Raw genomic sequence first — 18,322 nt, 5'->3', positions numbered from 1 at the left:
AATGGCTTCCAATGAGTCTCTGCAGGTATTGTGCAAGGTCCTCCTGGTTTACAGCTTGCGAGCGGCTCTCGTGACCCCAGTCCACTGGACCTCTGACTCTGTGGGCTTAGTCTGCATTCTCATGTTCTCTGAGTCCTTGTTCAGCAGCTGCTCCTCCGCTGGCTCTGGACCTTTCTTGTTCCCAATGGCAGCAGCAAGAGTGGCCCGTTGTATGGCACGTATTCCCAGGGGTTGTTCAAAGTTTCAATGATTCACAGACATCCGTGGGTGGGCAACTGCAGTCAGTGCATGGTGGGCCAATTGTGTCACTGTTTCTCTGTGTCATGATAGATCCCAATTGAGCGGCGGCGACCGGCCTAAGGGCCGGCACGCAATAGCGCTCGCCGCCGCATGGCTCCCCATGTGCTGGGGGCCCACCCTCCGGGAGCCACCAGGCAGGAAGCTAGCCAGCCGGAAGACTGGCGCTCCCCACCCGAGGCTCCCTGTGTGCCGGAAGCCCTCCTTCCGGGGAACCACGAGGCCGGGAGTGAGTCGCCGGTCCGAAGACCGGCGCTCCCCACCCGAGGCTCCCCGTGCTACCTATTTAATTGTATTGGGGCATAGGGAAGATTGAACCTAGGGCTGTGTGCATAACTTTTTAGAATCATGCCTAATTAATGTTAATCAGCCATTTTTGGCTTTGGAGTTAGGTTGAGTCCCAGAGAACAGTTTATTACCTTTCCTAATTAATGTATTCCTCGGGAGGCTGAGGCAGGAGGATCATTTCAAGTTGGAGACCAACCAGGGCTGCAAAGTGAGCTCAAGGCCAACCTAAACTGCATAGCGAGACCCTGTCTCAAAAAGACAAAAAAAAAAAGAAAAGGATGCCTAATTAATGTATTGAAGCAAAATGGGAAACATGAGTGGTGATCGTGACAGAATAGTTCCAAGTGTAAGTTCAGTGCAAGGGAAGAGAGGACCACTCCTGGCCCCAGGCACAGTACTCTGTCTCAGTTCTGAGTGACTACTGCAAGGAGGGGCTCAGCCTGCTACACATGCAGCAGCTAGGCTTTCTAGAGGCTGCTGCGTACCCCACATTTCAATTTATAATGAACATGTTGGTCAGCGTTGTAAAAGAAAACACTTCCTTATGCAGGGTGGTCAGAGAAGGGTGAGATCCTGAACCAGGCAAAGGGTTGAGCTGTGGGGATTGAGGGCTGTTGGAGACAGGAATGGAGTGGGTACCACAGCTAGCTGCGGACAACGTAAGGGAAGAGATAAGTCAGAGCCGCAACAATCTGGATAGTGGCCACAGATTCAAAAGGAATAACATAGGTAGAGAGGAACAAAAAGGATTGCTAGGCAGATGGGGTCATTTCAGCCACACTGATGCCCTCAGCTGACCATTGTATAAATATGGACACAGAAGTGTTCTCCAGGAATGGGTATTTACGAGTCCCTCCAGGAATTGCTTGCAGGCAGGGGAGGGGTATGACCTTTCAGTAAGAATTTCTAGTTTAGAAATCACCTAGGAGGGGTGTACGTGTGTGTGTGTGTGTGTGTGAGAGAGAGAGAGAGAGAGTGAGTGTGTGTGTGTGTGAGTCTATCTGAGGATTGAACCAGGGCTTACATACTGAGCTACATCCTCGGTAGGATGTAGGACCTTGTTTTAGTTTGAGACAGGGTCTCACTCAACTGTGGAGGCTGAGCTCAAACCTAGGATCCTCCTGCCTTAGCCTTCCAGGGCACGGGTGTGACACATGTGCACCGCCTCACCCAGCTACCTAGGAACATTTTTTACATCAACTTTGGTATTCTCTTATACCACTGTTCTGGTTTCTGGGTTTTGTTTGTTTGTTTAGTTGGTTTTTTTGAACACTGAGTTAGCAAAGATTGTACATAATCAGATATACACTGCTTGTTGTTTGTGGTACTGGAGTTCTAACCCAGGGCCTCACACATGCTGAGCAAATGCTGTGTGCCTGATCTCCACTCCTGGCCAGTGTACGCAGTGCAGTGATTCAGTATACATGTAGACTGTGTGATGATTGCCTTAGTAAAAATGCATCCCTCACCGTTCTTGCTGAGCCTCCTACTTAAAACTGAAAGTTTGTATCTTTTGATCAGAAAGTTTGTATCTTTGCACCCCTCTTTCTCCCTTGGGAACTACCCTTCTACCCTGTTAGGAAAGTTCAGCGTATGTCCGTGTTACATGTAAGGGACGTCCTGCAGCATTTGTCTTTCAGTGCCTGGCCTCTTTTTCACTCAGCGTATTTCCTCCAGGTTCATCTGTTGTTGCTACAATCATAAGTTTTTAAAAAATGTTTTCTGTGTTTAATTGCTGAATAGTATTCCATCTTACACACAGTATTGTACTCATACATTAATTTGTCAGTGAACTCTGATTGTCCCCGTCTTGGCTGTTGTGAACATACTTGAGTGAACATGGAAAGACAGGTATCTGAGATACTGATTCAATCCTTTTGGAAGTGTTGTATATCGAGAATTAGTTTCTAATGGGCTGATGAGTAACTTGGTAAGTGAATAGCATAGGTGGTAATTGTTTTCTTTTCTGGGTAATTTTTTATTGAAAAAATAAAAAGTTAGAAAACTGAAAAACAGTTTCAGACTACATCAAAACTACTGTTCATGGTGCCAAGCTCAAGAACTAATGCTCCTGTTTCTTATCTCTTATTTAGACGTTGTCTGAAAAGAGCAATAGAGATCACAGAATACATGGAAGCACAAAATATGAACATTCTTCTTTTAGGTAATATATTTAAAGCACAAAGGATGGTTTCCATTTTCTTTCACTGGAGATGCATTCTTGTGTATGTGTAGCTTAATGGACGTGAATTGTCTCTTAAAGGGAGCAAACTGGTGTAGAAATGCTCCCCATTCCTTCCTCTTTACCCTTGGAAACCCTTGCCTTGGATTTTAGTGTTACAGCTTAAAATAAAATTCTTTCACTTGGAATGTGGCAGTCCTGTTCACAGCCCAAGAAGAAATTGGTTACCAAAGCTCATGTTTTTTAATGTTTTGAATTTTGTTTATGAACCAACTAGATCAAAGTGATATTTTGGTAATCCCTTTTACTTAAAGAGACTCATGGATGATTTAATTATTTACATCTGTGTTTGACAACTGTGTGCAGTTGCCGTAGAAAATTAGTGGTCTTTGATTTCCTTTTCCTCTATGGACTCAATTTGCAATACACAAGGGCAGTGACAAAACTATTCTGAATGTGTAAAGCAAGTGTAAATCAGTTCATCTCTGTAATTTAAATATGAGCTAAAGTATCTAGGGTTGGTTTTTTTTTTTTTATTTTTTTATTTTTTTATGGAGGTAGGATCTTACTGTGATCCTCCTGCAACTCTCCAAGTAGCTTGGACTGTAGGCTCAGCTTGCTTTTTAGACTTTTATTTCTTGTAGCCCCACATTACAAGTTAAGCAGATTGTCTTCTTTTATACCCCCAAGCTTTTGTCATTCCCAAGGGTGCTTCCTTTGATTCTTGAAACTCATTATCGAAGAGCAGAACTGGCAAATGTATCTCTAGCAGCTTCTGGACCACTTGCTGCCAGCTCACTAAGAGTTGGGTACATTCATGGAGCACCTGTCATGTACAGCGCTCAGTGCACCTGCCTTCTAGAAGTTTGCAGCCTACTGGGAGAGTTGCCCTACATTATTTGTAATGACCTAAAAAGGTGGAGGGTGAATATTAGAGATCTGAAAGATGAAAGGAGCCAGGGCCAGACTGCACTAATCAGGTCAAATGAAATCTGAACCTTTAGCTGGTTAAGTGAGATGTCTCTCACTCCTAGATGGACTTCTGAGTTGTCTCTCCTCAAATCTCACTTTCCAGTCCCTCTTCCTGTCACCCAGAGGTGAACTATAACACCCATCGGGTGTGAGAAAGAAGATTCCTCTAAAAGTGAAACTTGTTTTGAAAACTGACAACACTGGAAGAGAAATATAAAAATCTGTTTCTATGAAATCTGTGTACCCCTCCCAGATCTTCTCTCTCTGTCTCTCTCTCTCTTCCTCTCTCTCTCTCTCTCTCTCTCTCTCTCTCTCTCTCTGTCCTTTCTTTCATAAAAGCAAGTGATAGAGAACATGTATGCCTAGCTTTTAGGATCTTAAAACTAAGACAAATGCATGGATACAGGTGTGTTTTTATTTGCTGTACACCATGAATGTTAACAAGTATATCAGTGGACTTTTTATGTTTGGGTTTCATAAGGTGTATTCCAGGTGGGCATTGGAAATGGGCCAAGGAAAAATTCTCCTCTAGGCTAGGCAGGGAGAAGCAAGTACCTCTCATGCTCACAGAGAAAAGGAAAGAGCCCTCAGGCCAAGAATAAGATCATTTTGGTGCAGTTCAGAAATAGGAAACTTTCTGCACAGCAGAATTCGTGCAGGACTCAGGGTTGGAGGAAGGGAGAGCTGGGTGAGTCTGAGAAGCAGCTGCGGCCTGGAGCCATTTCAGCGATAGCGGCTTTGACCCCAGGAGGGGGCAGTGCACGCAGCCTGCAGCCTGGCGGTCATCACTGTGTGGTGACTCCACTGTTGTCATGTGGCACGTGTGAGTGCCCATCTGCTGAAAGCAGCTTTTCAAGGCTGCGTTTATTCAGTGAGCGAATCCATACTTAGCACCAGTGTGTGCTGAAGCCTATGCTACACAAGCTAGAAGCACTTGTCCCCGGTGTGAAAGTGTTACCCTTTTTTTGTCAGTGGCCCTTGCCTGTCAGGAGTAAAAGCTTGGCTGTTAGCAGCAGGCTGTGGTGTGGGAACCTATGGTAAACGGTTCAGGTGACAGCACCACAGCTCTTTAACACTCATCTCTCCTTCCTGTTGACGCTGCTGCTGGGACCCTGCTAGAGGAGAACGCCTCCGACCTCTGCTGCCTCCTTTCTTCTCTGGTGCAAGTGATGATGGACCCCCACTGTCGGACCCGGACTGGTTTCCAGAGCCTTGTCCAAAAGGAGTGGGTCATGGGAGGCCACTGTTTCTTGGATCGTTGCAACCATCTCCGCCAGAGCGACAGAGAGGAGGTAAGCTCCCTCCATGTGGACCGTCGCAGTCACTGGGAGAGCTACTCAGCCCTCACCGATACCTGCCTTCAGATGTAGTGTTTCTGCTCACAGAGCGCAGGCTGCTTAGACTTGATAGGAAAGTAGGCTCGGTTCGTGTGGTCTAAGTGTGAATGCTCTGAACAATAGTGAAACCTTCCTGGAGGAAGAAATACTGACAGGTATGGTCAGTCCTCTCTTCTGCACAGTCCACGTGAAGGGTACACACTGCAGCAGCATGTACAGCTTGTGCCCCAGCCCCTTCTGTGAATGGCCTCAGTCCAGGTGGGCCTCTGCAATCGGGCATGGAGGATTTCATGTTCTAGTTTACTCCCAGATTGACACCACCCACCACCAGAGACTGAAGCCAGGCCAGGGCCTCCTCACCGAGCTATGTTCCCAGCTCTGCCTTCCTCCCCGCTCCTCATTTGTTGACATTCTGGGGTGCTGGGCTTGAATGCAGGGCCTTGCACACGATAAGAAGGCACTCTCCCACTGAGCGGTATCCCTAGCATCCCTCCCTTTTTTAAAAAATGAGACAGGGTCTTATTAAGTTGCCCAGCCTGGGCTTAAACTTAATCCTGCCTCAGCCTCCCAGAGTTCTGGGAGTACAGGCATGCTCCACTTGTCTAGGAAACAGTTTTATAAGCTCCTTGGCTGCTTTATTGATGATTAGTGGGGAAAAGTGAAAATGGACCTTCTTTATTTAAATCACACATATAACTATCATATTCTCATAGCAAGATTTGTGGGGTTTTCTTTCTTCCTCTTTCCTGTTCTGTTTTGTTTTGTTCATTTGCTACGCTTTGAACCCAGAGCCTCGAGCATGGGTGACAGGCAAGCACTTAAGTGCTGAGCCACATGTCTAAACCTTTTATTTAATTTTGAGATAGTCTCCCTGAGTGCCCAGGCTGGCCTCAAATTTGCAACACCCTCCCCCAACCCCGTCTTGGCCTCCTAAATACCTGGGATTGCAGGTGTGCACCACTGCTCTTGGCTGTGGTTTTTCTTATTCCAGATAATCAGCACATCTGTGTGGTACAGAATGGCTTGGCACAGTAAGCTGTGGGAGCAGAAAGCCACAGCTCCTACCTTCTTGGCAGGTTCCTGGAAGGGCCAGAGCTCTGTCACTAGGCCAGATGATTTCTTTCAGGCCCATCCTGTGCTCTTATGTGGCCATCAAGTTGAATAGAAATCACCACCTTTCAGTCTTGGAAGGGACTTTGAGAAGGTAATTTGAAAGGTTGATGGGATTCATGTAGGATGACAGGCAGAGAGCCAATGCTGCATGGAGAAAAATGTGAGTTTTGTTTACCCTGAGAAACGGAGTGACAGGCAATGGATGTAATGGGAAAAGGGGCCAAGAGAAGACCAAGCCCGCTGTTCCCCAGCCGTTTGTGTCACTCATATTTCTGATCCCATTTCCCTGACAATAAGGTTCAGATGTCTTTCACTCTGTGTGATGTTACTGTACATAAAATGGGGTGTGAAATAAAGTTGCCGTATAAACAGTTCTAAGTGTCTTAGCACTGCTGTGTTGGAGTTTTGAAGGAGAATGGGCCAGTATAATTTGTGATGGAATTGAAGCAGGACTGGCCTTTGATCCAAGCCTGAGTTCTCAACTCCTCTGTCTTCCTCGCGCTGGCTGAGATCGTGGCAGTGCTGATCTTACAGGAAAGAGACTGTCGTGGAGCTTGTCCTACCTATCTGGCAGGGTCACTGGTGAATCAAGGACCAGCACTTTGTAAATGACAGAGTACCCTAGAGACACCTTATAAAGGGCTTGCCTCTGAGTAACTAATAAAGGAGGCCATTGATCAAACATGTATTTGTGAAAAAAATGTTAGGAAATCATTTTTGTTGCTTCTGCCCAGTCTTGCCCCTCTTTCTTGTGGTCTTCATGGGCAGGGACTTCTCATTCCAGCTCAGACTCCAGGACTGATACCAACTCTGAGTTAGTGTGTGGGCAGTCAGTGGCAGGTTCCCCCCGCCCCCTACACACAGTTTTTTATTGGCAACATTCAGAATAACAATGATCATTGAGTAGTTTTTGCATTGAGTACAGTTCTTGCATTACTAATAAGAATGGTACTAGCCAGGTATGGTGGCACACATCTGTAATTCCAGTACTTGGGAGGCTGAGGCAGGAGGTACACCACAAGTTAGAGGCCACCGTGTGTGATATAGTAAGTTCAAGGCCAGCTAACATAGTGAGACCCTTTCTCCAAAAAAAGAGAAAAGAAAAAGAATAGTTTGTTTTGGAGAGAGATGATATTTCTTTTAATTGGGGCTCAGAGTTAGTGTTCAAATGAATTGCAAATGCTCATCTGTTAGTGCTGATCCATAATGAGATTTTACATACTTTGTCTTTGATATGCCTTCCGCACATACTGCCAGATACTGATACTAACTCATGAGCATGTGGTTTCAGTTGAGCATGTTTTTAGCTTATAGTGGGATGGAGAATACTGTGTTTCCCAGAGAACATAGGGCTCAGAAGTGGTTACTCCACAGCTCCTGAGAGGCTGTCTCTGAGGTTGGGACAGCTTGTCTTGGGCTTTGTGCTGCCAAATAACATGTGTCTTATTTTCACATAGGTTCCTGTGTTCCTGCTTTTCTTAGATTGTGTCTGGCAGCTGGTACACCAGCATCCTCCAGCGTTTGAGTTCACCGAGACTTACCTGACTGTTTTGTCAGATAGCCTATATATTCCTATTTTTAGTACCTTCTTCTTCAACTCACCTCATCAAAAAGATACTAACATGGTAAGAGTCCCTCTAAGAAACCTTTGCTGAAGAAGTCACATTTCACAAGTAGGATACAATGAGATTGGTGCTTAAAATGTTATTTATTTACCACTGACTACATACCAGGTGCCGGTGTAAGTGCTTCCCAGGTTTTTATACCTGGAAAGATATTTAATCCTTACAGCTCCTATGGGTTATGTGTGATTGCCCCTGAAGCACAGAGAATAAGTAATGAGCCTAAGGTCATATAATAAATATTTCAGTTGGAGTCAAGTACTAGAGGTAGAAGATTAAGCCAAATTAACCCCCACCCCATCCTGTGATGCTGGAGATTGAACCTCACATTCTAGGCAAGTGCTCTACCCCTGAGATGTAGCTGCACCCCCACCCCCACTCCTTCTTGATATAAGATCTCAGGCTAGACTTAAACTTGCAATCGTTCTGCCTCAGCCTCCCAAGCAGCTGGCATTACAGATGTGCACCATTGTGCCCAGCTAAAAGCTGTCCTTTTCAAAGGCAGATTGAGTGTCCCCTCTTCCCTCAGTTTGGAGTCTGGAGTTACTCTTGCGATACGAAGACCCCCACACAGAAGGGGACAACCAGGCTTAACTTGCACCTTAGAGCCCCTTTTGAGGCTACATTCGATTGGGCTGACTCTAAGCTAACCTCAGTGTCTCCGACCAGCCCTTTCCTGGCCGCCACTTGCTTGAACTAGTAGGATTACCAAGTCCCATTCTCCAGTGGGAGTAACTAAACCTGGACTTCTGAGTGAGATAGCCTTTGTTTTACCCCTAGTCCTGCAGCTCACCAGCTTTGTGACCTCAGGCAGTTTATTTTAGTCTTCTGGGCCTCAGTTTCCTCAAATGTAAAATTAGAAGACAGTAGTTATCTCACAAGGTTGTTCTGAAACTGCCCAGCCCAGTGGCTAACATTTTAGTGGTCTACTAAAAATAAGTATCCTTCTCCCTTTGTACCCCTCACTGAGAGGTGTTAGTGAATAACCACCAAAAGCTTTGGCCGTGAAGGGTGCGGTGCCTGTGAGTGCTCAGTCACTGGGCAGGCGGAGCACCCTGCCTGATGCCTGCTTCTGAGAATATGTGTTTGCCTTCCTGAGCCCGCCCTGGAACCATGGTGACCTGTGCTTGTCTTGGCAGGGTAGGGAAAGCCTGGATACACAAAGCAAGCCTTTGAATCTGCTTACCGTGTGGGATTGGTCTGTACAGTTTGAACCGAAAGCACAGACACTGCTCAGAAACCCTCTCTATGTGGAAAAGCCAAAACTGGACAAAGGCCAGCGGAAAGGAATGCGTTTCAAAGTAAGATGCCCATACCTGAACCCTTTCATCTGTCCGCCATCCCTGTGTGTAAAGGATAGAAGTAACATGGGTTCTGTCTGGCACTGTCTGTTTTATTCCTTAAAATGGTGTGCAGAGGTGTGATGGTCAAGTTGCCAAGGTCCATTAGAAAAATCCTTTGCTTTTAACAAATCAGCCTTGGCCTGATGAGACATGGCCCTTTCCTGAATGCCACTGAGGGCGCTGCTGCCATATTATGCTGTGCCGTGGAGTCCTGCTCCTTACCCACCCTTGTATGTGGTTAGTACACTAAAAGGAGCATTGACCATGTGGGTTCCACTCAGAATATGCCGGTTCCTGTAGCATTACACTCTAGAGTTCCCTCACTGATCAATGCTGTGTCTTTGCCTCACTCTGCCTCCTGGTCTGAATTTCTCGCTGCTATGGTGCGGCCCTGCCGGATTGCGAGGGCTGCACAGAGGCTGGCCGGCTCTGCTGTTTAAAAATCATTGGCACCCTAGCTAGGTTTGGTCACTCAGAGACCACATCAGCTGCTGAGTGACTGAGAACTGCCACTGTGCCCTCTTAGTTCTCCCAGGCCACAGGGGATGTTTCCCTGTTGCAGTTCAAACCTCTTTTTTAGATAGTTTGACTGGCATTGCTGTAAGCTCTTAAACAAGGTGGCCCAAGATCAGCTTTTCCTCAGTGTGTTCTGCCCCCTGGTGGCTGCCTGCGCACTTCTCGGGACAGGTTAGCTAGATCCCTGAATGCTCCTAGCCGGTGGGGCTCAGAGACAGGCTAGGCCTGCTCTGCCTTCTAATAAAGGATTTCACTTCCGTTCTCGGAACCAGGTTTCCTAATTGTCTCTTTTCCTTGTAAATAGTGGCATATGGCCTCTCCTCTGAGAGAGCTTGGGAGGGGAGATTTAAGCCAGAGGGCTAGAGGATTTCAGGTTGTAATGGATAAAGCACAACTGGGGTTGGGCAGAAGGAACTTAGAAGCCTTGGGGTAAGAAGACCAGATGTCAGGTTGTGGCACCTGGCTGAGTGAACAGTTGGCCTCGGGGGCATCTGTGGAGACAGGAAACTGGGCTGACCAGCGCAAAATGGAACTCTGAATTACTGCGCGAAGGACACAGTTAGCTCAGTACATCTCAGCTGCGGCCCTAGGCCACCTCCAGCTTTGAGCATGGTACTCTCTCATGGCCCATCTTGAATATCCCATTCACATAGGAGACTGCGAGGAAAGGGCTTCCAGGACCAAGTAGAGTTTAGTTAAGAGTGCAGGCTCTGGAGTAAGGCTGGGATTGAACGACTTTTGGTGCTTGGTAGCTGATGGCTTTGACAGCAGATTTCTGGGCCTCAGTTACATAGTGTGGCATAACAGTGACTACGAAGTCGGTAAGTCAGTGTATATAAAGCGCTGAGGACAGGACCTAGCAGGCAGGAAGTGCTCAGTGACAGGTTTCCTGCACATTGCTTCGCCCTGGCCCTGAGTATGTGGAGAAGAGAGGCTGCTGCTGACTCCTGGCTTTCGTCTCTCCTGTCACCAGATGAAGAGTCTAAAGTCCTGGTCACCCCGAGTTATGACCAGTTGTTTGTACGATTTTGCTTTCTTTTATTTATATTGTTATCCATATCTTATAATAAGGAAATATTTCCTTTATAACCCCCGCCCTTTTTTTTTTTTTTTTTTTTACCCCTCCCTTTTTTTAACAAGAAAGACCCACTGGCAAAAGTCCGTTAGATTATACAGGTAATAATTTTTTTTTATCTGTTCTTTGCTTTTTTGTTTTGTTTTGGTTTTTGGTTTTTTTAAGATAGGGTTCCAGGCTGGCCTCAAACTCTCAGTGATCCTCCTGCCTCAACCTCCTGAGTGCTAGGATTACAGGCACCACCACACCTGGCTCTATTCTTTCTTTGAATGGACATCCATGGAGCAAAGGATTTGAAAAAATCCACCTTCTTCCCCATATTTTTTAACTTCTCTTCTAAGCACTGGGGAACCCCTGACCAAATCACCTATCTTCACAACCCTCTCACAGTGCACCCCAAAATAAAACACATTGCTTTAGCTGTAGAGAGAATTAAGTAGGTTGTCAGGCAAGAACATCTGGACAACTTCGATGGTTCCTCTTGACAAAATTTGTTTGTTTCCCATCAACTTATTTTTCTTGTCCAAAAGAATCTTTATGACTTAGGCTTAAACTCCTACTGGATGCCTCATAAGCTCTAAATTACTTTGTCCATACATAGGATTTTCAGGTAGTCAATGTGCTTCTGAGAATTGCATAAGTACAGAATATTGTAGCAATTAAGCAGCCCTAAAGTTCTCAAAGAGGAAACATTTTGTTCCCTTTAAGAAATGAATAATGGTGGCACACATGTAATTCCAGTACCTCGGGAGTCCGAGGCAGGAAGATCACCTTGAGTTTGAGGCCAGCCTGGGCCACACAGTGAGTTCAAGGCCAGCCTGAACTACATAATGAGACCTTATCAATCAATAATAGAAAAGGAAAGAAAGAGAAATGCATAGACATTTCCCCCAAATTCTCTTAAATCATTGACTTATTTTAAGTTAATTTAGTTCTTCTAGAATACTTCGTGTTCTTTGATAGCCCCAGTCCAGGGGAAGAGGGGATCAAAAGCTCCTTTTTTTTTTCTCTTAACAGTAGGAAGAATTTATTGAGAGGAAAAAATTCTTCTGTCTGAGAGGGACAGAGGGGGCCTGGAAAGTGGGTTGCCCACCAGGCCCACTTCTCAAGGGTGTTTTATTGAGCAAAGCCACAAGGTGAGGCAGGCTTAAGGTGAGACAGAACTATAACCAGTCAGTAAGATTACAAGTATAGGTGCTTAGGTAATACTGATCCAATGGCAAATCATAGGATGGGTGTGAGGTGGTACAAAGCTGTGGTCAACCCATAAGTACACAACAAGTATAGTCGCTAGGGTAATATTGATTAAATGGGAATCAAATGGGGAAACAAGTCATGGAGCAAGCCCACATGGGCAGACAAGGACTTTTCTGGAAGGGGTGGGCTAAGGAGGTTTGGTCGTCCACTCCAAGGTGATTGATGCCTACTTACTAGGGCAAGTATATGGGTAAGTAGTCCTTTTTTTGAAGCCTGGCTTCAGTGAGTAGTCCTCCAGCCACAGTTGTGTTCTGCGTTGACCTCTCGAGGGCCCAGCCCTGTCTGACTGCCTACAATATTTCTACCTAGCTTGGCTATCTATAATATTCTCCTCTGAAGAAGTACCCCTAACTTCCATGAGGGGGCAAGGGTCAAAGACCGATTTGGCTATTTCCAGCTAAAGAGAGTTGTAGCTAGGGGCTGGGGATTTAGCTCAGCGGTAAAAGCGCCTGCCTGGCAAGCGCAAGGTCGTGAGTTCAGTTCCTGGTACCGGAGAAAAAAAAAACCAAAAAAGAAAAAAAGGAGAGTTGTAGCTGTGATCTGCAGTCAGAGATACTCCACAGATGATCTATCTAAAGGCTGTGCATAGATGCCAAGTGTACCTGTCTTGGGTAGATGTACAGCTTTAAGTCTGGAGGAAACAAGGCCACAGAAACAATTGCTTGGGCCAAATAAGAAAATCAACAGGATAATTATGAATATAGCCAGCAAAGCTTTCTACCAGGAGGAGCCAGTAATAGCTTCCCATAAAGAGGATAAGGAGAAGGTTCAGGAAATTTTAGAATCTGACAAGTCATTAACCTGTCTAATATCTTGAACAACTACTGAGATATTAGGAGAAGGTTTAGGAATGTACACACAACATTCAGCTTTTATAATTGCACAAGTACCCCCTTGGGCTGCTGTTAGCCTATCTAATGCCATCTGATCTTGGAGGATGGCTTGCCATTAATTTTACTTCTTCATTCAGGAGAGAGAGATCAGCCACAGTATCATTTAAGGCTCACTGAATATAGATAGTTAAAGCCTCTTTGTGTTGCATGACATCCTCTAACTCTAGGAAAGAGATAAAGATAGAAGCTAAGTGATCATACCAGTGAAAAACACTTCTAGACCATCGATGCTATAGGTAGGGCAAGTTTGCAGGTTTGTCAGTACTTTTGATACTTCTGCCTTGTAACCATGCAAATCCCAGTGTGCATCTTCCTATCCATTCAGGATGTAGCCAGGGCCACATATTTGTTCCCCAGGACCAATGAGTGCCATTGGGGGCTTCCCATCTCATTCCAGGGTGATAAAACCGGTTTGTTACAAATCAGACTTCAGCCTGTAAAGTTATTGTGTGTATACATTGTTCAGGCAGTATCTATACTAAGTATTTAGTAGAGTTAGGCCAATGAGAATAGGAGTGATTTTTCTGTTCCCAACATAAGGGGGTCTTTCTACTAAGATGTCTTATTGTGAGAGGTAACTGTAGATAATCATCCCATATCTGAAAATAGCCATCTTGATTTCCATGGTTGTTCGCCATCAGGATAGGACCCTTTTATTTAATAAGGATCCTACTAAAGCCTTTAAAGAGGCTTCAGTGGCATCGTTAGAAAAAATTCTATTATGTCCAGGATTGTTAAGAGTATAGTTTATAGGCCACTCAGCTACCTTGTAATGGTGGGTTAAACTATGAACCATTGAACTCTTTCATAACTCATCAATATAGTCTTACAGTTTATTCCAGTCATCTCCTCAGAGAGAGGATACTCACCAAGGTAATCTAGATGCCTTCCACAAGGGGAGCAGACCATATAGCCAGCAAGATATTTGTTGTAATGACTATGCATGTTCTTGTGCCCACCTTAGAAAGGAATTGCATTCTCTCTTAAGTAGTAAAGTGATTAGTAAAAGGGCTAAGAGTAACATCTTAGATTACTTATCTGAAGGTTTTGTTTTTTCTTGAACAGGAATCCTAAGTATTGTAAGGGTTCACAAGATTATTCCAGTGATGGTTTCTCACACTCCCAGAACTTGATTTGGGTGTGGTGCATCCAGGAGTGCAGGCTTGCTACCTTGACAGCTGATGGAGTTGACAGGATCACAGTGTATGGTCCTTCCACAATTATCTTGGTGGAACACCCCCAAATGATATAGGGGAATGAAACTCCCAACCTACTAGATGTCCAAAATGCCAAGTTCGTGTTCTCTGAAATCAAGGAATGAATTCTAGAAACAACAGAGGTTAAGAGTAGGAACAATTTATTGAGAGAAAGAAAGCTTCTGTCTGAGAGGGACAGAAGGGGTCCTGGGAAGTAGGTTTCCCCAAAAGCACCATTCTTGATGTCCCAGAATGCCTTTCTGCATGGCCTGCACATGTGCCTGGCCTCTTCCCTTTGTTGATAATAGAGTGTGCAGTGAACATTTGCAGCATGAGAATAAGTAAGAGCCCACCTTCCTCTGCGTGTGATAGCATTTTAATGAATATGCATGCACATGGCAATTCTGATGTCTCTTGATACTTGTTAAAGTAGGATTATTCTCTTCATATGGCAACGAGTCTAACAGTGCTACTATGTTAACCAGAGATTTTTATTTGTGTTTTCTCTCAAAGCATCAACGACAACTTTCTTTGCCACTCACCCAGTCTAAGTCATCTCCCAAAAGAGGATTTTTCAGGGAAGAGACAGATCATTTAATTAAAAACCTGGGCAAGAGAATTAGCAAACTTATTAACTCTTCGGATGAGCTACAGGACAACTTCCGGGAGTTTTATGACAGTTGGCACAGCAAGCCTACTGACTACCACGGCTTGTTGTTGCCTCATATAGAGGGACCAGAAATCAAAGTTTGGGCACAGCGCTACTTGCGTTGGATTCCAGAAGCCCAAATCGTAGGTGGTGGCAGAGTGGCCACTATGGGCAAACTCTTGGAAATGATGGAGGAAGTCCAGAGCTTACAAGAGAAAATCGACGAGCGGCACCTCAGCCCTGTGTCCCTCCAGGCCGAGGCACCCTGCCTGCTGAGGAACTCTGTCCGCCTGTCCTCGCTGTTTCCCTTTGCTTTGCTCCAGCGACACTCGTCCAAGCCTGTCTTGCCCACCAGCGGTTGGAAAGCTTTGGGAGATGATGAAGATCTGGCCAAACGAGAAGACGAGTTTGTGGACCTAGGGGATGTGTGACTTGAGTGTTTGGTGACTGTGGAGAGGTGTGTGGGAGGTTGGGACCATTGGTCCTTGGGCCTAGTGGCTTGCTAATGCCAGGAGGGTCCTAGCCCAGCCTCTGCTGGAGAAAACCAAGGCCTTGAAGAAAAGAGCTGGTTCTCATTTTTTTCATGGTTCTGAAAGACTATGCAATTAAAACCGTATCTCAAGTATTATCAGTTGGAAGGAATTCCTACTTGACCCATCATAGGATTGTGGCTGTTTTCTGATGCCTAAGTATTAGAATCTCCAGTGGCCAGTTTACTACTAGAAAGAGCTTCAGTTTGATATTCTTGGATTTGCTTCTTTCTTCTGGTCCTTTCTGTGCCAAGATAATTCATCCCACCATTGGGAATCATAAGTTGATGGCCCATTTCAGTTAGGAGCAAGGTCAGCCTTATGTGGTGTTTGTGTGCAGTGAAAGACTGAGATAGAGGTACTAAGGTGGATGGCATTTACTTAAACCACAGCATTTTTCCTTTCTTGTTCCCCTTGTCTGTAGAAAAGCTGGAAAGTTCCACTGTTGCCACATACCCTAACACTCAGCCTCTCCTTCCTCCTTCCTGGTCTGTGTCATATGTCAAATGTTGGGCCAGCCGCCACCCACTCCTCCCCGTGCTGACAGCTGTGAGTCTTTTCTCAGCACTGTCCCTCCGCACTGCCTGCCTTGGAGCACATAGTCCCAGTGTTTTGCTGCTGAACCTGCTGGTGAGACTGGGGGAATCTCGTGTTTTGGCCAGAGGATCTTCCTGGCCTCTGGAGTTTCCCAGTCTTTGAACACCTTGCTGAGCTGCCTTCCACTTCCCCCAAGGCTTTGGAGACCCTGAGAGCATGCTTGTCTGGTGTAGTTCCTCGGCTGCTTCCCAGCTACCTGCTTGCCTCGCCTGCTCTGGTCCTGCACAGACTGCTGGGGTCAACCTCTTGCAAATGTGGCTTGCATGGGAAAGCAGCTAAACATCAATGCCAGAAGTGATGATTCTCACAGGATACCTCAGTGATTTAAGAAGCCATAGAAAAAACTCAGTGATGCCTGGTCGTCTCCTTGGATCTACTGTCTAAAGTTATATATATATTTTAATGTAGGAAAATATACTTTATAAGGACCAGTTTTTTCATTCTCATGGAACTCTTTCAAATCCCACAAAAGAAAGGGAAAAAAAACCCCTTACATTAGAACCTTTCAGATTGAAAGTTTGCCTTTTATATATTTGCTCTTCAGAATAGATCTCAATTTGAACGTTAGTTGTTTAGAAATACCTGCTGGAAGGCAATAGGAGAATTTGAAGCTGTTGACAAAGGAGTTTCCAATTTGCACTGAGTCGCCTTTGTACATACAATCATTTTTCTCTGCTCCATCTCGTCTTAATGCGCAAGCCAGGCGGTCAGTTAAGATAACAGGCTGAGGGGAGGGCAGGATTTGTGTCTCTGGGGACCACACAAACACCTCAGTCTTTGTTGCCTTAAGAGTCTTAGGAGTGAGGTGAGCATTAGGCTTGCAATAGGCATTTTAAAAAGTACATAGAGAATTTAATACAGGGAAGGGAGTTTCTCTTCATGTGTATGTTCTGTGGGCCTTCTTAAACTAGCACTAATCTCCACTTCTCTGCCATTTCCTTCCAAATACACTATGAGCTTACTATTTTGTTACCTTGTTATAACATGAATATTTGTGTGGTAGCCTCTTCAATCTTAGTACTTTTCATTCCCCAAATGCCTGGCGTGATGCTTTATACTCTATAAAATATGGTTTAAAGGCACAAGGCCATGGCCCTTATCATAGCAGTTGAATGTGCATTGAAGTATTTTTCTATGATTTTTTTAAAAAGTTACTATAGCAAAATAAGCAAGCTTATAACATGTAAGGTCATGACAATTTATGTATTTATATTTGAAATCAGATTTCTATAGCTTGTATTTGTGTACAGAATTATTAGTAGGTTTATATATTGTGAAATTTTTATTCAAGATTCAGATGTGGGTTATGCTTAATAGTAAAAGCTGAAATGAGACGATTTACTTTAAAATGCTGCACTGTGCAAGTTTGGAAATGTACATGAATAATTTACTGTATATAATATCTTGACTTTGTTTATACCTCCAGGTTTTTACACTGAAGATAAACTAGCTTTAATTAAATTCAGATTTTTCTGTTTTTTTTTTAAGGAATAAGCTGTTGGGCTATATCTGTATAAATGTGCTTTTTATCTTCTGGATGCACAAAAAAGTTTATACCTGTATTCTCACTGCATCGTATCTGAGTGCAGAAATTAAAGCACAATTTACAACTAGTACTGTATTTGGTGTGGTTGGTGTAACAAATAGAGCAATCCTTTTCACTCACTTGGGAAATGTTAAGCCATCCTAGGTTTTGGCAGGCTGAACAACAGACAGAGCCCTACGAGAGCAAGGCTGTGCCCCTTTGGGTTTCCGGTTGTGCCCGTGTGCACAGGATGTGTGGGAGGGAGAGCCGATACGGGCAGTATGAAGAAAAATAAAATAGGATTAGGAGGCCCTCTCAGGCAGCTAAAAGTAAAAGGTATTTTAAACCCCTGAAATCACTATTTCTACGCTTCTTGTGAGGATATATAACATTAGAATCCTGTTTTTGTTTTTTTTTAATTGCTAGAAGGGGTCTGAGTTCATTTAAGGCTGGAAGACAAAGCATGAGATGATTTATGAAAGTAGAGTTTTATCTAATTAGTTGTGTTTAACACCTCCTAGATTGAGACGTGTCACTTTTGTTTATTTTGAGAAGTTCCATGTCTTGACCTTTCCCACCTGCAGAGCAGCGTGTGGGAAACACCTTAGCTTGTGTACACTGCCCTTTCCTGTCTGGCCAGCCGCCCTGCTGTGTCTAGGACCACATTCCTTTCACATTTCTTAGTTCTTTGATAGTTGTGATCCCAAGTCATTACAGCTCTAGTTTTTTTTTTTTTTTTTTAAATAAAAACAGGAAAATATTAACAGACAACATTTTACAAACTAGCAAAGGAACAGTATAGACAGTACGGAGTTACAAACAAAGTGGTAGGGAATTAACAATGCTTGTTGTATTACATATTGATATCTTCAAAGTGGTTTCTCATGAAAACAGATATAGACATGCAATTCTGATCAACCAAGGACTCAT

General features: G+C 44.5%; 1 protein-coding gene across 1 annotated transcript in view; it reads left to right on the top strand.

Annotated features, from left to right (window-relative positions):
* The window catches only part of Mtmr12 (myotubularin related protein 12), a 58,171-nt gene extending 40,691 nt beyond the window's left edge, over positions 1–17,480 (top strand). Inside the window, exons 13-17 of the mRNA XM_013514999.1 lie at positions 2,679–2,749; positions 4,859–5,031; positions 7,647–7,814; positions 8,951–9,112; positions 14,605–17,480. Coding sequence (XP_013370453.1) covers positions 2,679–2,749; positions 4,859–5,031; positions 7,647–7,814; positions 8,951–9,112; positions 14,605–15,171 — 1,141 coding nt within the window. The 3' untranslated portion in view covers positions 15,172–17,480. The remainder of the gene's footprint in view (positions 1–2,678; positions 2,750–4,858; positions 5,032–7,646; positions 7,815–8,950; positions 9,113–14,604) is intronic.
* Positions 17,481–18,322: the final 842 nt, after the last annotated feature.

This window comes from Chinchilla lanigera, unplaced genomic scaffold (assembly GCF_000276665.1).
Source record: "Chinchilla lanigera isolate Chin_1 unplaced genomic scaffold, ChiLan1.0 scaffold00025, whole genome shotgun sequence".
NCBI classification, from domain to species: domain Eukaryota; kingdom Metazoa; phylum Chordata; class Mammalia; order Rodentia; family Chinchillidae; genus Chinchilla; species Chinchilla lanigera.
The sequence above is the reverse complement of the archived record's forward strand: the minus strand, read 5'-3'. Positions and strand labels throughout refer to the sequence as shown.